The sequence below is a fragment of the Enhydra lutris genome, unplaced genomic scaffold (assembly GCF_002288905.1).
Source record: "Enhydra lutris kenyoni isolate GAN:26980312 unplaced genomic scaffold, ASM228890v2 scaffoldscaffold38, whole genome shotgun sequence".
Classification (NCBI taxonomy): domain Eukaryota; kingdom Metazoa; phylum Chordata; class Mammalia; order Carnivora; family Mustelidae; genus Enhydra; species Enhydra lutris.
This window is the reverse complement of record NW_019154122.1, coordinates 15,683,354-15,704,929: the sequence shown is the minus strand read 5'-3', so window position 1 is coordinate 15,704,929 and position 21,576 is coordinate 15,683,354. Positions and strand designations below refer to the sequence as shown.

General features: G+C 61.6%; 2 protein-coding genes across 2 annotated transcripts; one reads left to right on the top strand and one right to left on the bottom strand.

Annotated features, from left to right (window-relative positions):
• The first annotated feature begins 155 nt into the window (after nt 1–155).
• LOC111154880 (zinc finger and BTB domain containing 48) lies at nt 156–7,248 on the top strand. Its single transcript, XM_022514816.1, has 10 exons — nt 156–1,313; nt 1,799–2,040; nt 4,120–4,231; nt 4,809–4,901; nt 5,267–5,353; nt 5,497–5,651; nt 6,017–6,153; nt 6,228–6,392; nt 6,711–6,799; nt 6,889–7,248. The coding sequence occupies exons 1-10, from the start codon at nt 576–578 to the stop codon at nt 7,183–7,185; spliced, it is 2,115 nt and encodes a 704-aa protein (XP_022370524.1). The 5' UTR covers nt 156–575; the 3' UTR covers nt 7,186–7,248.
• Nucleotides 7,249–9,005: 1,757 nt separating this feature from the next.
• On the bottom strand, nt 9,006–20,504 carry LOC111154892 (kelch like family member 21). The gene is made up of 4 exons (XM_022514836.1): nt 19,484–20,504; nt 16,980–17,385; nt 13,352–13,424; nt 9,006–12,282 (listed from the first exon to the last, which is right to left on the bottom strand). The coding sequence occupies exons 1-4, from the start codon at nt 20,502–20,504 to the stop codon at nt 11,989–11,991; spliced, it is 1,794 nt and encodes a 597-aa protein (XP_022370544.1). The 3' UTR covers nt 9,006–11,988.
• Between the last annotated feature and the right edge of the window lie 1,072 nt (nt 20,505–21,576).

Sequence of the window (21,576 nt, the reverse complement as noted above, 5' to 3'; positions counted from 1 at the left end):
TCCTGCGGCGGCGACGGCGGCGTCTCCGTACGGTCGGCCGTGCACGTAAGGTCTGGGCAGTTGGTCAGGGGTGCTGTGGAGACGACGAGGTCCGGGGTCGGTGGAGCCGACGCGGGGAGCACGGGCCGGGGTGAGGAGGTCGGGGGGAACGGGGCGAGGGAGGGAAGAGCTGCGGGCCGCCGTGGCCGCCTTCCGCCCGGCCTCCCGGGACGTGTGGGCGCGCCGTGGGTTCTGCTCACCTGTCCGCCCCCGCAGCCCTCCCCTGCCACGGGTCCTCTGGCCGTGCCAGGCTGGTCACTTCGCGCCGATCCCCCGATTCTTTTCCCACACTGATTCCTCCCACCCGCACCTCCTCACGCCCGTCCTGGCCCCCGCCAAGCCATGCTTCCGCCCCCTGTGGTCTCTGGCCTACCCAGTGTGGGCGGCTCGCCGGGCCCCCACCCCCAGGAGGCGTGCACCCCATTCCTGGCTAAGCTGGCACGCTCTAACCTTGACCTAGGCCCTCGCTGGGATCGATGTTGACTGGTTGAGCAGAGTGCGCCTCCCCTTTCCCCCTTTCCCTCGCTACTGCTGGGATGGGCCGCCACTGTGTCACTTTTGCCTTCCTGTCCTCTAGACAGACCATGGATGGCTCCTTCATCCAGCACAGCGTGAGGGTTCTGCAGGAGCTCAACAAGCAGCGGGAGAAGGGCCAGTACTGCGATGCCACCCTGGATGTGGGGGGCCTGGTGTTCAAGGCCCACTGGAGTGTCCTGGCCTGCTGCAGCCACTTCTTCCAGAGCCTCTATGGGGATGGCTCAGGGGGCAGCGTTGTCCTCCCTGCCGGCTTCGCGGAGATCTTTGGTCTCCTGTTGGACTTCTTCTATACTGGTCACCTTGCTCTCACCTCAGGGAACCGGGATCAGGTGCTCTTGGCAGCCAGGGAGTTGCGAGTGCCAGAGGCTGTGGAGCTGTGCCAGAGTTTCAAGCCCAAAACCTCAGTGGGGCAGGCAGCGAGTGGCCAGAGCGGGCTGGGGAAGCCCGGCCCCCGGAATGTGAACAGCCACCTCAAGGAGCCGGCAGGCTTGGAGGAGGACGACGTTTCGAAGGCGCTGGGTCAGGTCCCCAGGGACCAGGAGATCAGTGGCAATCACAGCCCCGAGAGGCCCCAGCTTGCTGTCCCTGCCCACAGCGAGAGCCCCTCCTTTCACCGTGGGAAACTCAAACCGACCTTAAAGCTTTGTTCCTCAGAGGACAAGGAGCCCGAGGATTGCAAAGTCCCCCCAAGGCCCTTTGAGGCTGAAGGTGTTCAGCTGCAGAGCGGGAATAATGAGGTATTGTGCCCAGGGTGCTGGGAATGGGGAGGTGGGAGTCAGCGGGAAGAGATTGACGCTCTTCTGGGGTAATCTGGACCCCAAGGTAGAATCTTAGTTATGTGGGTCTGGAATAGGTTTTCTTTGAACCTAGGAATCTGGCTCTAGTCGCAGCCTCAGGCTGACCTTTTTATGCGTCACAGCTGTCGAGGACTGGCAGCCTCTTGGGATTGGAGAGCTGGCCTCAGGGTTACAGGGGTTTCCCGACAGTGGTGAAATCCGGCCCGACTTCCAGCTCCCCACAGAGAGAGCCGCTGCTCTCCAAATCCAAGATTCCGACGTGACCTGCCTTAGGACCCTGATGGGAGCAGTCACCGATAAAGGGAATGTGTGTGGGTTAGGCCTTGGGATGGAACTGGATGGCGCTGGCTGCCCTGGACATCTGTCCCCAGAACTCCCGCTGATTAATTTGGTGACCTCGCTTCCTGCTGCCTTTTCTGCTCTAGTGGGAAGTGGTGGTTCAAGTTGAGGACGACGGGGATGGTGATTACGTTTCAGAGACTGAGACCTTGCCAACCAGGAGGAAATCAAACGTGATCAGAAAGCCGTGTGCTGCTGAGCCAGCCCTGAGCGCAGGTTCCCTGGTAGCAGAGCCCGCTGAGAACAGGAAAGGCACAGCGGTGCCAGTTGAATGCCCCACGTGTCATAAAAAGTTCCTCAGCAAATATTACCTAAAAGTCCACAACAGGTAAACGGTCTGTTTTTTAATTTTCTTTTCCTGTCCGCTATTCTCTTGGTAGGGGAGGGGCCCACACTGCACTCTTCTGGGCCTTGTGGGGGCCGGGGGCTCCGTTGCAGATTCACGTAGTGCCCGATGTCCGCCTGCCTCTCCTCATCTGGGAGTGAGAACCGGGCCTGGGGTCGGATTTCTTCTTTCTCCTTCTCCTACTCCGAGCGGGTGTTTGCACACTTGTTAATAAGTCCCACCCACTGTGGACCGTGACCTGTAGCTGCCTTCTAAGGGGATGAGAGAAGCTCATGGCCTTGTGCTGTATTTCTGAAGCCTGGCAATGTGGGCTTTGGGCCAAGATGTCAGTCTTTAGGGTTGGTGCCTCCTGTGATTCTGGGGAAATGGTCGTTTGCTTACACCTGTGTTGTCTGGAAAGGTAGCGAGAGGCCGTATGAAGCTATGCTAGCTCACAGTACAAGTGAAAATGAGTTCCGTTTCTTAGACGCACTGGCCACATTTCAAGTGCTCCGGAGTTGGGGGGGGCCCTGGCTGCTGACTGAGCACAGACAGAACGTTTCCATGGTCACAGGTTTCTTGACAGCCCTGCTCCAGGTCTCCTCGAGGCCTCCAGGGGTGGCCGCTAAGAGACGTGCTTTCTAGACCTGCCGTCTCATAGTCCGAGGCTGATTTCTTGCCAGGCCAGGTTGGGCCACACACGCTTTCTCAGCGTGGCGCTCTGGGAAGCCGGCGGGGACGAGCTGGAGTCGTTGCCAGCTGAGGATTGCTCGCTCTGCTGTGGGGCAGCTGCGGCCACTGGGGTCTGGGGAAGTGCCGGTGTGGGAGGCCCCCTGGGTTGGTCCACATCTGCCTGATGCTCCCCCCGCGGGAGGCTTGGGGGCAGGCACCGTCCCCATCCCTACCTTGGGCTGCAGGCTCCTGGACTGGCCTTGAGACCTGGGAAGGGATGATGCCCTCGCGAGGTCACTGGGACGAGGACAGTCCGTGGAGGGGCAGAGGAGAGAACCATCTGGCCTCGGAGAACTGGTGAGAGCACTCCCGGGGCGCTCAGGTGCTGTGAGGTCACGGTTCGTTAGCTCGTTCGTTCTGCTGGTGGCTGACAAGCCTGTTGTGCGTGCTTGGGGGTAGCTTAGCGAATACAGCAGAGGCGTTAGGGCGCCTGCCTCTCAGCAGGGCCACGCGGACTGGAACTGACAGATGCCAACTTGACCGTGTGGTGGAGGATGGGAAGTGCCACAGAAGAAAGCCGGGGCAGAGCCCTGCCCAGAGGTCGGGGAGTTCAGGGTGAGGTGGTGGTGCGGCTTTAAAGAAAGGAATTTGGAGGAGACTCAAAGGAGGTGGGACCTTCACCAAGAGAGTGGCTGCGGGGAGTGTTGGGGGTCGAGGGGGGCCAGAGCAGAGGCCCTAGAGTGAGCGCGTGGGTCGGCAAACATCAGGGAGGCCAGAGCTGGGGAGCGATGTAGGGGGCTGGCGGGCTGTGCCTCCTAGGTGCCAGGCCTTTCCTTGGGGTGAAATGGGCAGTGTTGCAGGGTTGGGAGCAAAGGGGCGCTGAGGTCTGACTACGTCTCAGGGTCACCCTGGAGGCTGGAGTTCACTGTGTCGAGGCAGGCATGGAGCACCACACGAGACGGGGCTCAGGCAGCCGGGCAGGGGATGGCACGGGCAGGGGATGGCCCGGCCGCACTACGCGGTAGGAGTGGAGGCCAGGCGAAGCGGTCGGTTCTGGGTGTGGTCGTGATGGCAAAGCCCACAGAAGCTGAGGCGGACTGTGCGGTTTCTCTGGGGAGTCGGGACCCAGGGATTATTTCTTTGGCGAGATACTAGCCAGCTGGGCCCGTGTGGCTCTGCAGGGCCCCTCCGCGTGCAGCTCTGCAGGCTCCCGTGAGGGGGAGGGCTTCTGGGCGCACCTGTGTGGCTTCGTCAGCCAGGTCTGACCAAGCCAAGTGGGGAGCCGTGGCCAGGACTGTTCCTCTCTGCTGTGGAGCCCAGCACTGCTGGTGGGGGAGCCGGAGGGGCGCTGGGTGCGGGAGCGGTGGGAAGTCGCTCAGGCCCCACACCCTCTGTGCCTTTTCCTGGCAGGAAACACACTGGGGAGAAACCCTTCGAGTGTCCCAAATGTGGAAAGTGTTACTTTCGGAAGGAGAATCTTGTGGAGCATGAAGCCCGGAATTGCATGAACCGCTCCGAACAGGTACCTGTGGGTTGGCCCAGGATTTGTGGGCAGGGCATGCTGGCCTTTGTCTTCCTGCCGTCTGAGAGGGGCCCCCAGGAGACAGTCTTAGGACTGTAAACCCAGGAGAGCTGGAGTGTCCTTGGGTGCCATCGAGTCCACTCCCTGGTATCACAGGTGGGCACATCGGTCCCAAGAGCAGGAGGCACTTGGTGGGAGGCGTTTTGGGCTTGCCCATGTGGGCCCCGGGACTCTGGAGAAGGGGTGTCTGAGTGGGGGATGGCTGCTGAGAAAGGCCACCTGCCGCACGCCACGGGCTGACCCACGTAACGTGGCCCACTAAATTCTACCCTCTTCTTCCTAGAGGCCTGTTGCTGGGGGTTGCAGGGGGGTCTCTCAGCCCCTTACCCCAGCCTGGCATGGTGGGTTTGCAGAGCTCGGCGACCGTCAGGGTCAGGGCAGGCAGGTCATGTGTCGCCCTCTCCCACCCTAGCGCCCCCCCGGGCAGACCCCTCCCGCAGCGCGTGGAGCCCAGGCAGAGGCCGCTGCCGCGGGCAGAGCCCCCTGACGCCCGTGCTGCTTGCCCTCACACTGCCAGGTCTTCACGTGCTCCGCGTGCCGGGAGACCTTCCGCCGGAGGATGGAGCTGCGGGTCCACATGGTGTCCCACACCGGAGAGATGCCCTACAAGGTCAGGCTTGGCCTGTCCCCAGGGCGGTGGGCAGAGGGGCAGCCCCAGGATCCCTCCCGCCAAGCCCCGTACACGGGCTGATGTTGGGTGCCGCCTCCTCGCTAGCTGTCAAGAGGCCCAGCCTTCCCTACTCGTCTTGTGTCCCTACCTTCGCGCGGGGACACTGGCCCTTTCTGGGTCCTTCTTTCTTTCTGTGGAGGGCGGGCTCAGCGTCCCTGTGGGCCTGGTACTGGCGGCCCTCTCTGGAGCATCCTTTACCCCAGGTCAGGGAACCTCCTGGCATCTTAGGCTTGGCCCTGCTGTTGGGTTCCTGCCCCCACAGCCTGGGGGGTACCCAAAGAGGTGACTGTGGGCCTGTTTTCCAGTGCTCCTCCTGCTCCCAGCAGTTCATGCAGAAGAAGGACTTGCAGAGCCACCTGATCAAGCTGCACGGCGCCCCCAAGCCCCACGCCGTGAGTGCCGGGCCGGCCGGGCACTGGGAACTGGCAAGAGCGAGGACGTGGTCAGAGCCAGGCGGGCTCCGTGGCTTCTGTTGTGTGGAGGACAGGGAGCCCCTCCCTGCCCTCACCCCGGTCTTGCTCCGTCTGTCGCATAGTGTCCCACCTGTGCCAAGTGCTTCCTGTCCCGGACGGAACTGCAGCTGCACGAGGCTTTCAAGCACCGCGGGGAGAAGCTGTTCGTGTGTGAGGAGTGCGGGCACAGGGCCTCCAGCCGGAATGGCCTGCAGATGCACATCAAGGCCAAGCACAGGTGTGCATGGGTGGTCTTTTCCCAGGCCGGTGCGTGGGCCTGGAAGACAGACTTAGCTGAGGCTTGTGTGGGACTGGAGCCGCTCTGGTGGCGGCACCTGAGGGATAAGAGAGTTTGCCGGGCAGAAGGGTGGGGGGAGAGTCTTAGTGTACCGTGGCTCCCCGGATGGGGCTGGTGTGCTTTTCCCTGCCGGCACCGCCCCAGCCCTTCTTCTGCACAGCTGTTCTCCGCTGGGGCCTGGTCCCCCGAGTCAGGCGGCCGTGCTTCAGGCGTGATGGTTTCCTTGGGCCAGGGGCAGAGTGAAGGGGGCTGCTTCCCTTGCTGATGGTGTCTGTGTCCGTCCCCGCCCCCCCCCGTCCGGGCAGGAACGAGAGGCCGTACGTCTGTGAGTTCTGCAGTCACGCCTTCACCCAGAAGGCCAACCTCAACATGCACCTGCGCACGCACACCGGCGAGAAGCCCTTCCAGTGCCACCTCTGCGGCAAGACCTTCCGCACGCAAGGTGAGGCGGGCCTGGCCTTTCCCTGTGCTGGGGCCGAGGCCCAGCGGCTGAGCCCCCCCGCCTTGTCCCCACAGCCAGCCTGGACAAGCACAATCGCACCCACACGGGCGAGAGGCCGTTCAGCTGTGAGTTCTGCGAGCAGCGCTTCACGGAGAAGGGGCCCCTGCTGAGGCACGTGGCCAGCCGCCACCAGGAGGGCCGGCCTCACTTCTGCCAGATCTGTGGGAAGACCTTCAAAGGTACTTGGCTTTGCATCCCTCGCACGTCCCTGAGCGTGCCGCGGGGGATCTGAGCGGGCTGGAGTCTCTGCGGGGAGGGGCAGCAGTGGCTTCTGTGCGCGCCTCTTTGGCATGAAACCTTGCTGGAGGATCTGTTTACTGTGCTTTCAAGACGAGCTTGGAGCTGCCGCAAGGTGGGGGTGGAGGCTCCGGAGGGTTCTGTGCAGGGCCCTGGGGGTGCTGTGAGGCAGCCACGCACCCGGACCGCCCTTCACCCCAGCACCACCTGCTCAGTTCCCTCCTCTCCTGATGCCGGGTCCCTTCCCTCCCCTTCCGCAGCCGTAGAGCAGCTGCGCGTGCACGTCAGAAGGCATAAGGGGGTCAGGAAGTTCGAGTGCACGGAGTGTGGCTACAAGTTCACCCGGCAGGTAGGCCTGGAGCCAGAGGCCCCGCTCCTGCCCCCTTGGGCCCCGCACCTCTCCCGGGCCAGCCCTGAGTCCTCTTGCCCCCGCCTCAGGCCCACCTCCGGAGGCACATGGAGATCCACGACCGGGTGGAGAACTACAATCCTCGGCAGCGCAAGCTCCGGAACCTGGTCATTGAGGACGAGAAGATGGTGGTGGTGGCACTGCAGCCCCCCGCTGAGCTGGAGGTGGGCTCGGCTGAGGTCATCGTGGCGTCCCTAGCCCAGGGCGGCCTGGCCTCCCAGCTCCCTGGCCAGAGACTCTGTGCGGAGGAGAGCTTGGTGAGCCCGAGTGTCATAGAGCCCTCGCTCATCATCACCGCGGCCATCCCCGAGGACTGTGACACATAGCCGCCCTGCCGTCACCGCCCGCTTGGCCCCAGCCCCCAATAAACCACACGGCTTTGGACTTCAGCGTTTCAGCCTGTCTGGCGGTCGTTCCCCAGTCACCTAGTTTCCACGGCTGTGCTGCTTTCCCATAGAGTCTAGAAGAAACAGTACCTTGCCCAGCCATCTCTATACCTCGGGCTGCTGCTCAACCAGCAGCTTCCCCACCTTGTCGTGAGACCTCAGCAGAGCGAGACGCTTGGGTGCTTTCCTTTGCGCTTGTCTCTGTCTCGTTCTAGAACTGGTCGTGGGGCGTTGCTGTTTCTCAGCCGTGGTGCTGCCACCTGGTGGGGGTAGAATTCATTACCAGAGCTCTGGAGTCTCGGCCCCTGAAGAGGACCTTGCTGGTGTGCTGCAGATCCCACTGGGGAGCCTGAGGATGGGGCTCTGGTTCGCAGGCCCTGGACCCTGGCTGGCAGAGGACCACAGACCAGATCCTTCCCTTGGGAGGGTCCTAACTTGCTTTGCTTGTCGAGGGGGCCTGGAGTTCAGGCAAGGCCACGTCTAGAATGACAGGAGGCCCTGCTGGTCCCCGGGTTCATCAGCCACAGGGACAGCAGGGCCGGGTGCCAGATCACAGAGGAAGACTGCGGGGGTGCTCAGCTTTATTAATAGCACTGTGACCTGACGCAAACGATTGCTTCATTTCCTCATCTTTAGTGGAATTAGGACCAGCCCAACCCTCTGTGCCAGGATCCTTGCAGTCATCAGCAGCTGGGTGGCAGACCGCCCCGGGACTTCCCTGGAGGCTGGAGGGCGGGGGTCTGTGCCTGGCAGGAGGGTGCTGGGTGTGAGCCTGGGCCCCTCTCCACAGGTTTCCTCCCAGCACGGTGGCTGGCCGCCAAGGATAAATGTTCTACAGGCCAAAATTGTGAGGCCTTCTCATGACGTAGCCCTCCAGTCACGTAGTGTCACCTTTGCCAAGCTGTGCTGGGCCAGGTCGTCACCAGAACATCACTCCCCAGATTCAGGGGGAGGGGATGGGTGTTAAGGACTGCACACAACTGTTCACAACCACCCCACCCGGAGCACAGGGCCCTGCTCAGTGCTTGGCACGGAGCAGATTCTGAATGGGGTGCTGATGGTCATGACCGAGAGCTTAAGTCAGGGACTACCTAAATCCCGTCACTGGGACTTCCCCGAAACACCAGCCCCGTGCTCTGCTAAATTCCTCCTGGAGTTTGAGGAGGACAATCTGTTTTAGACCCAGAACCAATCTAAGCTGCTTTCTTTTTATTCCTTGACCACGGGGGCACTCAGAGGTGAAGACCGTATTCCGGGATTCAGGGACAACCACGGATGCCCAGGCTATGCACGGTCCCAAGGGCACTTCGGTGCAGTTGTTACAGAGGTGATGAACTATGGCCTCAAGATGCTCCCTTCCCTTGCTCAGGCCTTGGTCTTTCCCTTGGAGTCTGCATGAGGAGGCTTTCTGGGCTTCATGGCCCAAGGGACCCATGGCTTCTCCCCCTAGCCCGGGTCCAACATTCGCCCACTGCAGATGGGGTCTCAGACCCTACCTTCAGGAGTGGGGGAAAGCAAGATGGGGGGCAGAGTGCCAAGAGGGGGAGTTGGGGAGGCCAAACCAGCTCTGGAGTGACGAGTGAGGGTAGGACTTGGGCACCTGCATGCTGCTCGTCTGGGGCCCAGCCTCCTCTTCCCGCCGCTTCCCACCTTGTACTGATCGGAGACAAGGAAGGGCCTCAAAAGCTTTGCTCCAAGACTTTTAGGAGCCCTGGGCACTCCCAACCTCTGTCCCCTCCCCCATCTGGCACGGCGACAGCCCTACACTGCTCTGGCTCTTCCCAAAGTTTCCAAGACACCAGCAGCAGGATAAAGACCATGACACCGAGTGTATAGGAAATAGTTTTATTTCGAAAAAGTATATACTGAGGGCATCCTACTATCTTAAATAGGATCCCGGACAGCCAGGCCTATTGAACAAATAAATAGGCAAATCTGCCCCATGCCCTGAGGCTGGAACTAGATGTTGGACACCGAATGGGGTGTGTCCTTTAGTACGTAAGTCTCTGAAATCATATAAATATAGAATACTTTATAGCAAATCAGCATTAAATACCAGTCACTGAATTTTCATAACTTAATTTGTCTCATAGACCGAAAGTTCTGTGCATCCAACACAGACGGTTCCACCCCGAGCCGACCCATCTCTGACCCCAGCCAGTGTGCAGACATCTCTAAGTGCCACCGGGAGCAGGGAGGGTGAGGGAGGACCGGCCCGACCCTGGACCCCCTGCTGGGGTCTGCTGGAAACTGTGCTGCCGGGGCCACCGCCTCCCCTTCCCCCCCTGGTGTCCCAAACCGAAGACGGGGTCCGGGTGGAGGGGACCTGCGGATTCCGGCACAAGCGCAGAGCCTGTCACTGGTGCACACCACGCCAGCCACCATCTGAGTGGCCTCTGGACACGGGTGGTCAGTCACGTGGTAGCTCGTCGCAGAAAAGTACCAAAAAGAGAGGAGTAGGAACCGGGACGGGCCCCCACCATGAGGGAGCCTCTGCGGCAGAGGCTGCACAGAGGCCTGAGTGGGCACCAACCCTCGTTGTGCCTCTTGTGCGGTCGACAAAGGCTGGTTTTGTATGGAAAACAAGGTGTGTGCAGTGCCCCCGTCCCAAAGAAAAGCGTTACAGGACACCTCTCCCTGTAAGTTGCTGACCGCGGGAAATCCTTGACCTTGACAGAGCCCAGTTCTGCTGGAGGGAGGCCGGGACAGTTCCAGCAACCACTGCCACCCTGCCTTCGCAGAGCGCGCCACGAGGACCAGGCCTGCATTCTTCCCCTGGGAGGGTGTCCTGCAGACACGCATCTACCTGCGTGACACGTCCGCACACCGAGGGCGCGGGCCACGGGCTGGCACAGAGCTCCGCCAGTGCTGGGCGGCGCAGCCCTGCCCTCCCCCTGCCAGGGGACGAGCCATCCTGCCTGGGCAGCCTCTGCCCACACTGGAACCAAGGACAGACGCTTCACAGAGCACGGATGACCTCCAAGGGGTTGGCTTGCTGGGAAGGCACCGGAGCCAGAGGAGAGTCATCCCCAGCCCGGGCAGCGTGGAGCCAGACCACCCCTGGGGTTGGGGGGTGGGGGGGAGGACAACACTCCTACCAGGAGGGGTGAAGGCGACACCTGGGGCGTGAAGAAGCCTGGGCCTGAGGGATCCCACAGCCAGGCCTGCCTGGCGCAGGGGAATCCCAGGAAGGCCCACAACCCCGCCTTCCGGGCACAGTGGGTGTGCGGAGGTGACAAAGCGGGGCACGACTGAGGGGCTGGCCGCGAGCTGGAGCCACTCCAGTCCGGGGTCCCGGCCCAGGTCTGATAGTGAGGACTCCCCACCAGGGCACGATGGGGGGGAACCCCAGCCTAAAGCTCTTGAGGCCATGGGGCTTCCTCCCCAGAAGCACCCATGCCCTGTGGCCAATGAAAGTGTTTCAGTGCCACTTCGGAAGGGACAGTGCCAGTACGAACGCATTTCCAACTCCGTTCACTAGGAACGGCAACTCAACAAACACTTGCTTTCCATGTTTCTAAGGAGGGAGATGCAAACATCCTCCTCTTTGGAAGCAAGACAAATCCAACTGAAGGTTACCTGGGGACCTCGAGAGAAGACCAGTCCCTCCCAAGAGGAAAACGGGCCGCTGAGCTGTGGAGTTTCCCAGAGCTCCTCCGCCACTCTCCTGGAGAAGCCCCAGGCTTTGGAGGAGCGGGGAGCATCACCCCGCCCTGCAGAAGCGGCTCCAGAAGACGTTAAAGACTCAATCCAGACTGTTTCTTGCTGCCTCCCTCCCCAGCTCCACCCCCTTCTTCCAGGAAGGGCCACACTATGTTTCAAAACTTGCAGCCAACCATGGCAGCTGCCCTGCCCAGGGTCTCCTCTGGAAGCAGCAGGCTTCTCTGCTCCCACGGGAGGGCGAGGGCCCCTGCAGCCATCTGCCCGGCTGCGCCGCCCAGTAAGAGGCTACAACCTGACACCTGTGGGCTTTTGCCCTCTCCGGCACACACCTAGGAAGACGGTCCTGGAGGTCTCCCAGTCAGGTGGAACACCGCACCTGGAGGGGTGGGCGGACGGGGACACCCAGTGTTGGCCTCAGCCCAGGTTCACTGGCACATCCCTCAAGGGCCCCCTCTTCAAGGCCGCCCTCCTATCCGGTCCCACTGGCCTGCGGGCACTGGGATCACACACCCCTGTAAGGAGTGTTCTGCTGTGACGCCCCCGAGGGGGGATGGACCCAGGCAGGCAGAGGCCCTCTGTCTGGGGAGCCGGCCCACTGCGATATCTGGCACTGGACACGGTGTCTAGGACCCCACTGTGGCCATCGCCAGCCTGGTTCCCAATGCTCCAGGTCAGCGGAGCCTGCAGGCCTGGGAGGATGGGCCTGGACCACTCCCAGACTCTCAGGGGAGGACTTGTACCCCGCAGGTGGCCCTCCTCTCTGAGGGGGGAGCAAGGAGGTGGGGGCAGCGGCAGCAGGAGTCCCCTGCTGCAGCCAGAGACATTTGCCCGTAGGAAGCTGCTCTTCCTGGACCCAGGGAGGGGCGTCGGCCACTGGTCGTGGTCGCAGAAGCTGCGTATCAGGCTCTCTGAGCACAGGAAGTCTCCGGGGTCAGACCCTGAGGCTCACTCCACAGCCCGAGCCCAGGCTGCACCTGCTGAACCCACCCAGTCCTGGTGCGCGGAGGTGGGGGCTCACCGCCCCCCGCCGCAGCCATGTCACAGTACCTGTGCCGAGGCCCTCCCCGGGCCGGGCCGGGGCTAGTGCAGCTCGTCGGGGTTCTGTGGCAGCCGGGGCCGCACCACATCCGTGTCACTGCCGCCGCCGTCCAGCTCAAAGCCACGGCCACCCGGGGGCACCTGGGGCATGAACTGGCGGAAGATGCTGACACTGCCGTGCCAGAAGGTGGGCTCCGGGAGCCGCCCCACGATGCTCCAGGCCCGGGTCTCTGGGTCATAGGCCTCCACCACGTCCGAGAGTTCAAATGTATTGTCGTAACCGCCTGAGACGTAGAGCTTCCCTCCAAGGACAGCCAGGCTGCCCCCGACGTGCACCTGTGGGCCCAGGGGAACGGGCAAGTGCGGTTGGCAGCCAGGGCAGGGCGGAAACCACCAGCCTCTCTCCATGGAGAAGGTGCCCGGGACCCACGGGCAAGGTGGCCTCTGCACCCTTCCCAGAACGGACCAGCATCCTTCCTACACCCCAGCTCAGGAAAGAGGCCCCATGGGGGTCCCAGGCCACGCCTGGTCCCTGTGATGCTGGGAGGTCGCCAAAGCAGCCTCTGCTTGAGGCAGGCTCGGCCCCATCACACAGGTGGGAAAATAGCCCTGTATGGCTGATGGAGGCAGAGCCAGGACTGGACTCTGGGCTCTGAACCACAAAACCGGACTGGCGCACCTTTCCCAAACCTGCCATTAATAATGGGTAGGTCATTACAGGGCAAGACAAAGTTGCATTTCCTAAACGTAAAGTTGTTAACTGGAATGTTGTGAATTGTGACCATTGTCACAACTGCCACGCAGAGGTAGCACGGGAACAGATTTGGAAATTTTAAGGAAGACAAAAAGAAGACGTGGGTGGGTATATACACCTGTCAGGGACTACGGAAACTGCCCACATGGCCAGATGCCGCCACGCTTCCCCAGCTCCGTCACAGGGTCGGGCTCAGCACCCCTCTTCCCGACTTCCCAGGGTCACTCCTGTCTGACCTCATGCCCTCTGCTATCCCCTTGTTCACTCTGTTCCAGCCACACTGGGCTGTGAGGCTTCTTCTAAGACCACACTAGGCACACCCAGCCCCAGGGCCTTTGCACTTGCTGTCCCTCTGTGGAATGTTCCTCCCCACATTCTCTCTGACTTACAGCAGGCATCCAGTAAATACGGTTCTGCGCAGATGAACTTGCTAAACTGTCTGACCCTGGGATTTATTTAAGGTCTCAGTGCCGCACAGTACGAACTGAGGGAAAAACCTGTTCTCTATTACGTGAGAGAACGCTGTGAAAAAGGCCTCAACACAGTCCCTGCCCCCCCCCCAGGCCTATTTCCCAAACACACCATGGCAACGTGTTAGCCAGAAAACAGGACCAGCCTGTGCTTCCAAGGCCAACCTGTTCGCATATTTACCTGATTCATAGATGGGATCTTGTCCCATTCGTTCTTCGTGGGGTTATACACGTCCACCTCCGCAGAATCGTCCCTGTGGGTGGGAGGAGAGGAGGGAATGTGTCGCAGCCAGGAGGAAGCATCCTTGGGTGTGAGAAGCTGGAGAGGATGGCCACATAGGCCCCGCTCCTGTGGGAACTTCTTTGATGCCATCTGGCAGTCCAGAGGCCGGTGGGACCTTAGTCCTTGTTTGCAGGGGCCAAGTTCAGGCCCACACCAGCTGGCCTGGGTTCTGAGCTCAGAACCAGACTCTGCTTCTCAAACCTGAAGATCGCACCTTCTGGTGCCTAACCCTCCCCACTGCTCTACACCAGTGTGGCCTCCCTGCCCTCATGGCCGCCCCCTGGCCGGCTTCAGATATGAACTCATCACAACTCTTCCCACCCGTCTCCTCTCGGTCTTCCAATCTGGGCTCGTCCTCCCTCCCGTGAAGGACCGGGCCAGGACATCCTCTGCCCTACTGCCCACCGCCATGCATCCCGACTACTCCTAGGCCACGGCGCTCCCCTCCGCTGTCAGCCCCCCAGCCTCCTCCTGTTCCCTGCTGTGTCCTGGATGCCCGGCAGGACAGCCACAGTCACAGGAGAGAAGTACCAGCGCTGCCCTTCCCTTTGGGGTCAGGATCCTGCAACCTTGACATATCCTTATCCCCGCCAAAAAAGGCTCAAAGGCCCAGCCTCGAAAGGCAGAGACACTAACCCCCAAAGCGCAGTGACGGTAACAAGTCAGGGCTCAGCAGAAGCGCCAGTCCGCGCACAGGTTAGGCCTCGGGGAGCGGACCGCAGCAACTCCCCACGCTGCCCGCCGCCGTAAGCACAGAGCAGCCGCCTAAGCACAGAGCAGCCGCTAGGGCTGGACGTACTCCAAAAAAACCTTACTTATGGACACAGAAATTTGTATTTCGCGCAACTTTTCTTTTTAAAAGATTTCATTTATTTACTTATTTGACACAGAGAGACAGAGCACAAGCGGGCAGAGAGGGAGAAGCAGGCTCCCCGCTGAGCAGGGAGCTGGACGCAGGGCTTGATCCCAGGACACCAGGATCACGACCTGCGCCGAAGGCAGACGCTTAACTGAGCCACCCAGGCACCCTACGTGCAACTTTTCACGTCATAAAATAACGCTTCTGCTTTGAGTTTTTTCCTCCAACCATCTCAAGATATAAAAACCGTTCCTAGTTTGTAGTCCCCATGATGAGGACAATTAGCAGCAGAGGCTGCCGCTCCCAGCTCCTCCTCCTGCGGGGACGTGGGCACCCCGGGCAAGGAGCCTCACCCAGGGACCGAGGCAGGGCACTGGAGAAGGGAGTGGCCCAGGACGGCAGCTGGCAAGGAGCTGAGGCCCCTGCCCAGTGCTGGGTACCCCTGAAAGAGTGGCCTGGGGACGGAAGCCGCCCGGACAGGTGGCATTCTGAGCAGGGCGTTACGTGGCTAATTAGGCTGAGGGGTTCATGAACTCAGTGGCTCTGGGACAAACACTGCAGTGCATCAGAACGAGACCTGGGCTGGGGCGCCCAGGTGGCTCAGTTGTTAGGCGTCTGCCTTCGGCTCAGGTCATGATCCCGGGGTCCTGGGATCGAGCTCCGCATCGGGCTCCGTGCTCGGCAGGAAGCCTGCTTCTCCCTCTCCCTCTGCCCCTGCTTGTGTTCCCTCTCTCGCTGTCTCTCTCTCTGTCAAATTGGTAAATAAATCTTAGAAAACAACGAGACCTGGCCTTTGCCCACACTGTGCCCCTGGAGGACAATCGGGCCACTCACTCTCTCCGGCTGCTCCGGGGGAGGGATTGGGGCAGAGCTGAGCCCCCCACCTCCAGGCTCTAATGGCTTAGGTGAACACATACAAAGGAGAATGAACAGTGGGCATGGAGGGCACCCTAATGCTTCCATGGGGGGGTAATGTTAGTAACTGACAGAGGCTCGGAGGTGGAGGAGGAAGGCGCGGGGGGCCTCGGTGGGCAGACTGGCCCTCGCGCCCATCTTACTCTCCATCACAGGGCAGGGAGGACACTCTCAAAGGCGCCCCAGCTGGAACTGCTACCGAAGGGCTGAAGCCAAGATCCTGGCGCTCTGAGAAGTATTTATAGCTGCCCCACCCCCTCTCTGAAGACATCTACCTTGACTTGGGAGAGGGAGAGCTGGGGGAAGGGTCAGAGGATGTTTTATAACAGGACAGAAGCTGGCGGAGATCCGGGGCGTTTCTTGCAGCACACACAAGGATGCGTGGCAAGCGGGGCCATCTCTCTGCTGGATGTGCTCACCAAGAAAGCCTGGGAAGGGAGCCAGGGGTCTGGGGGAGCAGAGCGGAGGGGCAGAAAAGGTCAGTGCAACGTAGAACGCGAGACAAGGCTTACAGCTGAGGCTAACATACTTCCTCGGAGGCTCCCAAGTCAAAGCCCCTGGGGAGAAGGCGATGGAGGAAACCGCAAGTCAGACCTTACCCTTCCCTCCTGGTCCCAAAGCTTCCAGACAGGCTCTAGGCCAAGAAGGGAGGAGCAGGGACACACACCTGTAAGTTCTCTCTCTCTCTCTCACACACACACACACGCTATGCATAGCAGGCGGGAGCCCCGGGATGCCCACTGGCCCATGAGGAGAGGGCATTTGGCTGTGGCAGGTCATCCAGACCCCTGGCCACTCATCTCTGCCCCACACTGGCAAGGACACAGACTGGCCCTGGGAAACCATGATACAGTGACATCACACTAGGACCGGGGTTGGGTATCCTTGATTCGGACCGTCAGTGCCCTGCCCCTGGAAGCCTCTGCTGCCGCCCGTGAAGCAGGAATGACCAGCGATGCCCATCGCCTCGGACAGTCACAGATCAACTCGGAGACGGGCCACGCACAACTCAGGGCCCTCACAAGTGCTATCGTCACTGTCCCTGTGTCCCCCAGGTAGATCTGGGCCCTGCTCCCACCCGGGTCCCTCCTCGTGGAACCCTGAGAGAAGAGCATCGGCTCCACAGAACCATGAGGCCCCCTGTGCCAGGTCAGGAGAGAACCTGCACACACGCACCGAAGGCCCAAGTGTTGCTGTAAGTCGAGAGGTGGACCGGAGCTCCTACCGGGCTCTCAGACCTGGCAGCCGGGCAAGGACACTCTGCTCGGTGAGCACAGGGTCCCTCTGACAAGGCAGCACCTCCCCACTCAAGTGAGCTCTCCCTTAAGACTTTTAAGATTCAAAATCCCCCTTAGGTAGGACAGGTTTCTTTATAATAAATGGTTCGTGGGAACCACCAGGGCTGAGACCAGGATCCTCCAAGTGGAGGAGAAGGCAAAGCAACACACTGTATTTAGCTTCCGGGAATCTCAGAAAGTTCTCTCAAAGGACCTGACACTAATCAACCAACCAATCAGTCAATCAAGAGATCTAACTCCATCAGTTTGGATCCCCTGACTCAGAACACCTAGAAGCCCACAGAAATTGTTCAAAGAAATGGGGCAGAACAAAGGCTCCAGGTTTAGAAAGGTCTAGCCTGGGATCCCAGCTCTGGCTGCTTCCTCGTCTAGGAGATGAGGAGCACGGGGAGGAGGGGCCTCAGCACGGGGCCTGGGGAGGAAGATGGGAAGAGGTCGGCCGCCGGGGACTCACCTGATGAAGTACATGAGTCCGTTCAGAGTCACGGTCTTGGGGGCGAAGGACCAGGGCGGGAGCTGGCCACAGTCCACCAGCGACCACAGGTCCGTGTCCGGGTGGTAACACTGCATCACCATGGTCTCCTTGCCGGCTAGGGAGCCGATGGCATAGAGGCGGCCACGGCACGCGGTGGTGGAGCAGTTGTCCATGGGGTAGGTCATGGGCTGCAGGGCCTCCCAGGAGTCCGTGGTGTGGTCATAGCGCTCCGTGCTGTCCGCGGCCACCACGTACAGCAGCCCGTCCAGCACGGACGAGCTGTGGTACTCGCGGGCCTTCAGCATGGGCGCCACCTCTGTCCACTCGTTCACGCTGGAGTTGTACCTCCACACGCAGTCGTAGAGCCGGGAGCCATCAGACCCACCTGCAAGGACGTGCAGGGGACAGGTCAGCCCCTGCTGACATGGGGTGAGTCACCCGCCCCTGCCTCTGCGAACTTCCCCCGAGGGAATCTCCCAGGGGAGGAAGTAACTTTGTTGGGTTTCAATGTAAACACCCTTCCTCTCCCCGCAAAGCCATGGCTGGGGGCTGGCTTCATGCGGGGGTAAAGGCTGTGCACCTGCGGACCACAGCCCAGGAGGGCAAGAGAGCCTCAGGCCGTAAGGACACCGCTCCATCTGTGTGGGTCAAGCAAAGGCCCTGTAGCCGGAATTCTAAGTAAACCGAAACCTCGGTCTAGACACCCCCCATACACTGTGGGACACCTCAACCGAAGCAGGGCATCCGTCTCAGGGCCAAAACTTCTGGGGAGCCTCAAAGCAGAAGGGTAGGGAGCACAGGGACTGGTTCAAGGAATTCTTGCCTTCCTGGGCAGCCCCCCGCCCCAAATAAGCCAGTGCCAGGACGAGTGAAACTCGGGGGCTCTGGTTCTTGACCGGGTGCAGGTTACCTACACACGCTCCGTCTGGGTACACCATCAAGGCCCACAAGTACAATGTCCACTCTCTCCACGTTTCTTTCAGAAAAGAGCTAACCCCTCGCGCCACCCTCCAGCGCCACTAGTGGGGCTGGCTATAATCATCAACTAAACCAGGCCTACCCGGCACATTAGAATTTCCACAGTGTGAAGGGACCCCAAGCACTCTGGGGGCCACATCCCCTCCTGTCTCCAAAGCTGGCGCCACAGGGCAGAGGACGCAGGACATTCTATCCGTCTCATAGCCCTGAGCTTTTTAAAACACAAAGCTCTTACAAAGTGCACTCCGCCTGCTTTCTTCCTTGTAAAGGATAATTGTTTGGGGCAGCTGAAGCCGGCTTTGTCGCCCCCATGAAATTCCCTACAGGCAGCTGTATGGAATGACCCAGCCACCTGTCTAAACCCAAAGGATTAGCTGCTCGGCTGAGACATTTATGGAAGGGGTGTGCGAAGTTGGGCGAGCCTAACTAGTTCTGGGAGGGAGTTCACCGGCCAGACTTTCATGGGCTGGGAGAGCACAGCTCCCAAACACAGGGCCGACCTCAGGTCGGAAAGGGACCGATTCCAGCATATTCCAGAAAAGGCTGAAACTCAGCAGCAGGCCAGGGAAGAGCTGAGCGTGTCCTCAAGCCGGGATTCTTCCACTTGTCAACCGGAGGTGGGGGGCACCAGAGTTCAGAGCTGGCTTTTTCCTGAATGCGCCGGGCTGGGCACAGCAGCGCTGATGGCCGGGGCCGGCCTCAGTTCACTGACTGATAACAGGCTTCCTCGGAGCCGGGTTCTTTCCTTATATAGCTGTCACAGACACTGCCCCTCCTCACCCCAGGGAAGGAGGTAGCCCCTTGTCTGAACTGGGATTTCTCTTTAATGAAAAATGTGGGAGATGCCCAGGACCGGAGCAGGCTGGGACCCGCCCAGCATGACTCGGCAGTGTTTTGGGGTTTGGGCCAAGTAACTGGAAGAAAACCCCTTAGCATGTGACCATGTTTACAGTCGCTGGGCCGGGAGCAGCCTAAACACCATGTGACCCCCAGTGCACAGCCTAGGTGCAAGCCCGAGGGAACCCTGTCACTGGTGACAGGATGAGTGCGTCAGGGGGGCCATGTGGCTCAGCTGGGCGGGAGAAATCCCCAGGAACCGGAACGGATGTCTCAGGGAGCGCCAGCCCCTGCCTGTCTCTGGATTCCTTAGGGAGAAGAAAGCACCCATTGTATGGGGTGAATGCCCCTCTATCCGCTAACCAAATGGGGGTGGGGGCACATCCCCGGCAAGGAGAGGGCTCATCTGTCATCTAGGCCGCCCCCCCACCAACAAAGAGCCCACAAGCAGCTGCTCGTCCCCGCTCACACAACGGTCTTCTAGATCGAAAGCACCAGCTCTAGAAGTGTACCCACTGGCCTGCGGGGGGCGGGGAGGGGGTAGGGAAGGGGCCGCTCTCACTGCGGGGCGGTCCCGGGATTCAGGTTCCTCCAGCAGGAAAATGCCCTCCCCCAGGGGCGCAGGAGGCTAACCCGGGGTCCTCCCGGCGGGCCCCCAGTGCCCTCACCCGTCACGTAGATGTCGTTGCCCAGCGCCACGATGCTGTAGCCCCCGCCCAGGTGGTCGGGGAACTCGGCCAGGTAGCGCCACTGGCCCGTCTGCGGGTTGTAGCAGTCGACGGTGACCAACTCGTCGCAGTCCTGGTCGCAGCCGCCCACGAGCACGAGGATCTCGGCGAGGCCGGTGGAGGGGCGCGGGCGCATGCGGGGACAGGGCCCGCGGTCGTGGCGGTCGTAGCGCGCCGCCTGGAAGTCGCGCGCCTCGCGCAGCAGGCGCAGGCAGGGCGGGCAGCGCGCCACCAGCGGCTCAGCCTCGACGTGCGCCAGCAGGTAGAAGCGGCGCACGAAGGGCAGGCGCACGGCCTCGAGCAGCTGCGGCCAGTGCGCGGCGCGGCGCGGCGGATCCGCGCGCACCCAGCGCAGCGCCAGCTGGTAGGCGGCCTCCTCCTTGGGGACGCACAGCCCGTCGTCGCGCAGGTAGCGCAGCAGGCGCGCCAGCGGCAGGCGCTCCAGCTGCTCCGGGCCCAGCTCGCCCACGTGGCGCAGGATGAAGCGCTGCGCCGCGCTCGCCAGCCCCGCGCAGCTGAAGGCCTCGGCGAAGTCCTGCATGTCCAGGCAGTTGGCCAGGTCGAGCTGCTGCTGCAGGAAGGCGCCGCACGCCTCCTTCACCGCCGGGAACTGCAGCAGGTCGGCGGCTCGCAGCAGCGGCTCGGCGTTGTCGCCGCTCACCGCCACGCGGCCCGTGTAGCTGAAGTCGAGCAGCAGCTGCAGCATGTCGGGCGGCACGCCGTGCAGGCGCACCCGCTCCGCGCGGCTCTCGCGCAGCTGCCCCGCGAACATGGCGCGGAAGTAGGGGCTGGCGGCTGCCAGCACGGCGCGGTGCGCGGGGAAGTCGCGCCCGCCCGCCGCCTCCAGCGTCACGTCCAGGAACTTGCGCTCGGCGCGGAGCTGACTCAGGCCGCGCAGCAGGCTCAGCGCGTGCGCGGGGTCCGAGAAGGGCAGCACGGCCAGGGGTGCCGGCCGCTCCATGGCGCCGTCGCTGGGGGCACTGGGGCGCGCCGCGGCCGGGGCCAGCGGGAGGAACGCCGCGCGCGCGGCGCCGCCGCTTTAAGTAGTGCCGGGAGGCGCGGCCTCGGGGGCGGGCCCGGGGGGGGCGGGGCGTCGCTGCCCCCCCCCCCCCCCCCCCGCCCACTTAACCCCTCCGGGCCCGGCGCCGCCGCCCGCCCCGCGCCCCGGGCTGAGTCACCGCCCGCCCGCCCCGCGTCCGCGCCTTTTCGGGGCTGCCGGCGGGCCCCTGCTCGAGTCGGGCGCGCGGGGCGACTAGAGTCCTCTCTCCGTCTGGGCTCGGGGACTCTAGAGTCCGCCCGCGGCCCACCGGGCCCGGCTGCGGAGCGAAAGCCAGCGGGGGCGAGCTCCACGCCCGGAACCGAGCCACCCTTTTCGCGCCAGACTTCCCCACTGCGTCGGCCCGAGCTCCTGGGCGGCTCGCTACAGTGCCCTTTTCTTGTTTTGTTTTGAATTCCACTGGTTCCAAGCTGGGCAGATTTCAGAGGACGGGATTTCCATGATTCAGGACCAAAGCTTGAACAAGTATAAGCTTTTTAGAGTTTTTTTCTTGGCGCATTTTAAGTGACACGGGGCCAGCTGCCAGGAATCCGCTCCACTGTGTTCCTGCAGGAGTTTCAAACTTGACTAACTCGGTCATTAACTTTCGTCAGCGCACAAGGCGCAGTTTTACTTGTCGATCCACACAGACTCGGGCTCCAGAGCTGCCTTGAGAAGGGGCCAGGCCTGCTCAGGCTCGACCCAGGACATCCTGGCCCCCTCTCCTGGAAATGCGAGGCGGAGGGTTAGGATGCGGTGGCAAGAATTCAGAAGAACCCACTATGAGGCTGAACAAAAGGCTCAAGGACCAGAAAATTATAATAATACAAGTAATGTAAATAATTCCGGGGAAAACAGTTTTTCCTATTCCGGGAGAGGGGACAGGAGGGGCCCTGGGACAGTGCCTTTAGCTCAAGGTCAGACAGGGGACTGCCTTAAAAACCAGGGGTGTGAGCGTTCAGGAACATCTCAGTCACTTGTGAGGTGACTGTGAAGA

Bases quoted from the DNA above. Each gene is read 5' to 3' on its own strand.
- LOC111154880 (XM_022514816.1), top strand. From the start codon at position 576: ATGGGCCGCCACTGTGTCACTTTTGCCTTCCTGTCCTCTAGACAGACC. The intron at 4,232-4,808 runs GTACCTGTGGGT...TCACACTGCCAG, and splicing joins GCATGAACCGCTCCGAACAG to GTCTTCACGTGCTCCGCGTG. The intron at 6,393-6,710 runs GTACTTGGCTTT...CCCCTTCCGCAG, and splicing joins CTGTGGGAAGACCTTCAAAG to CCGTAGAGCAGCTGCGCGTG.
- LOC111154892 (XM_022514836.1), bottom strand. From the start codon at position 20,504: ATGGAGCGGCCGGCACCCCTGGCCGTGCTGCCCTTCTCGGACCCCGCG. The intron at 17,386-19,483 runs GTGAGGGCACTG...ACGTCCTTGCAG, and splicing joins CAACGACATCTACGTGACGG to GTGGGTCTGATGGCTCCCGG. The intron at 12,283-13,351 runs GTAAATATGCGA...CTGGGCCCACAG, and splicing joins AGATCCCATCTATGAATCAG to GTGCACGTCGGGGGCAGCCT.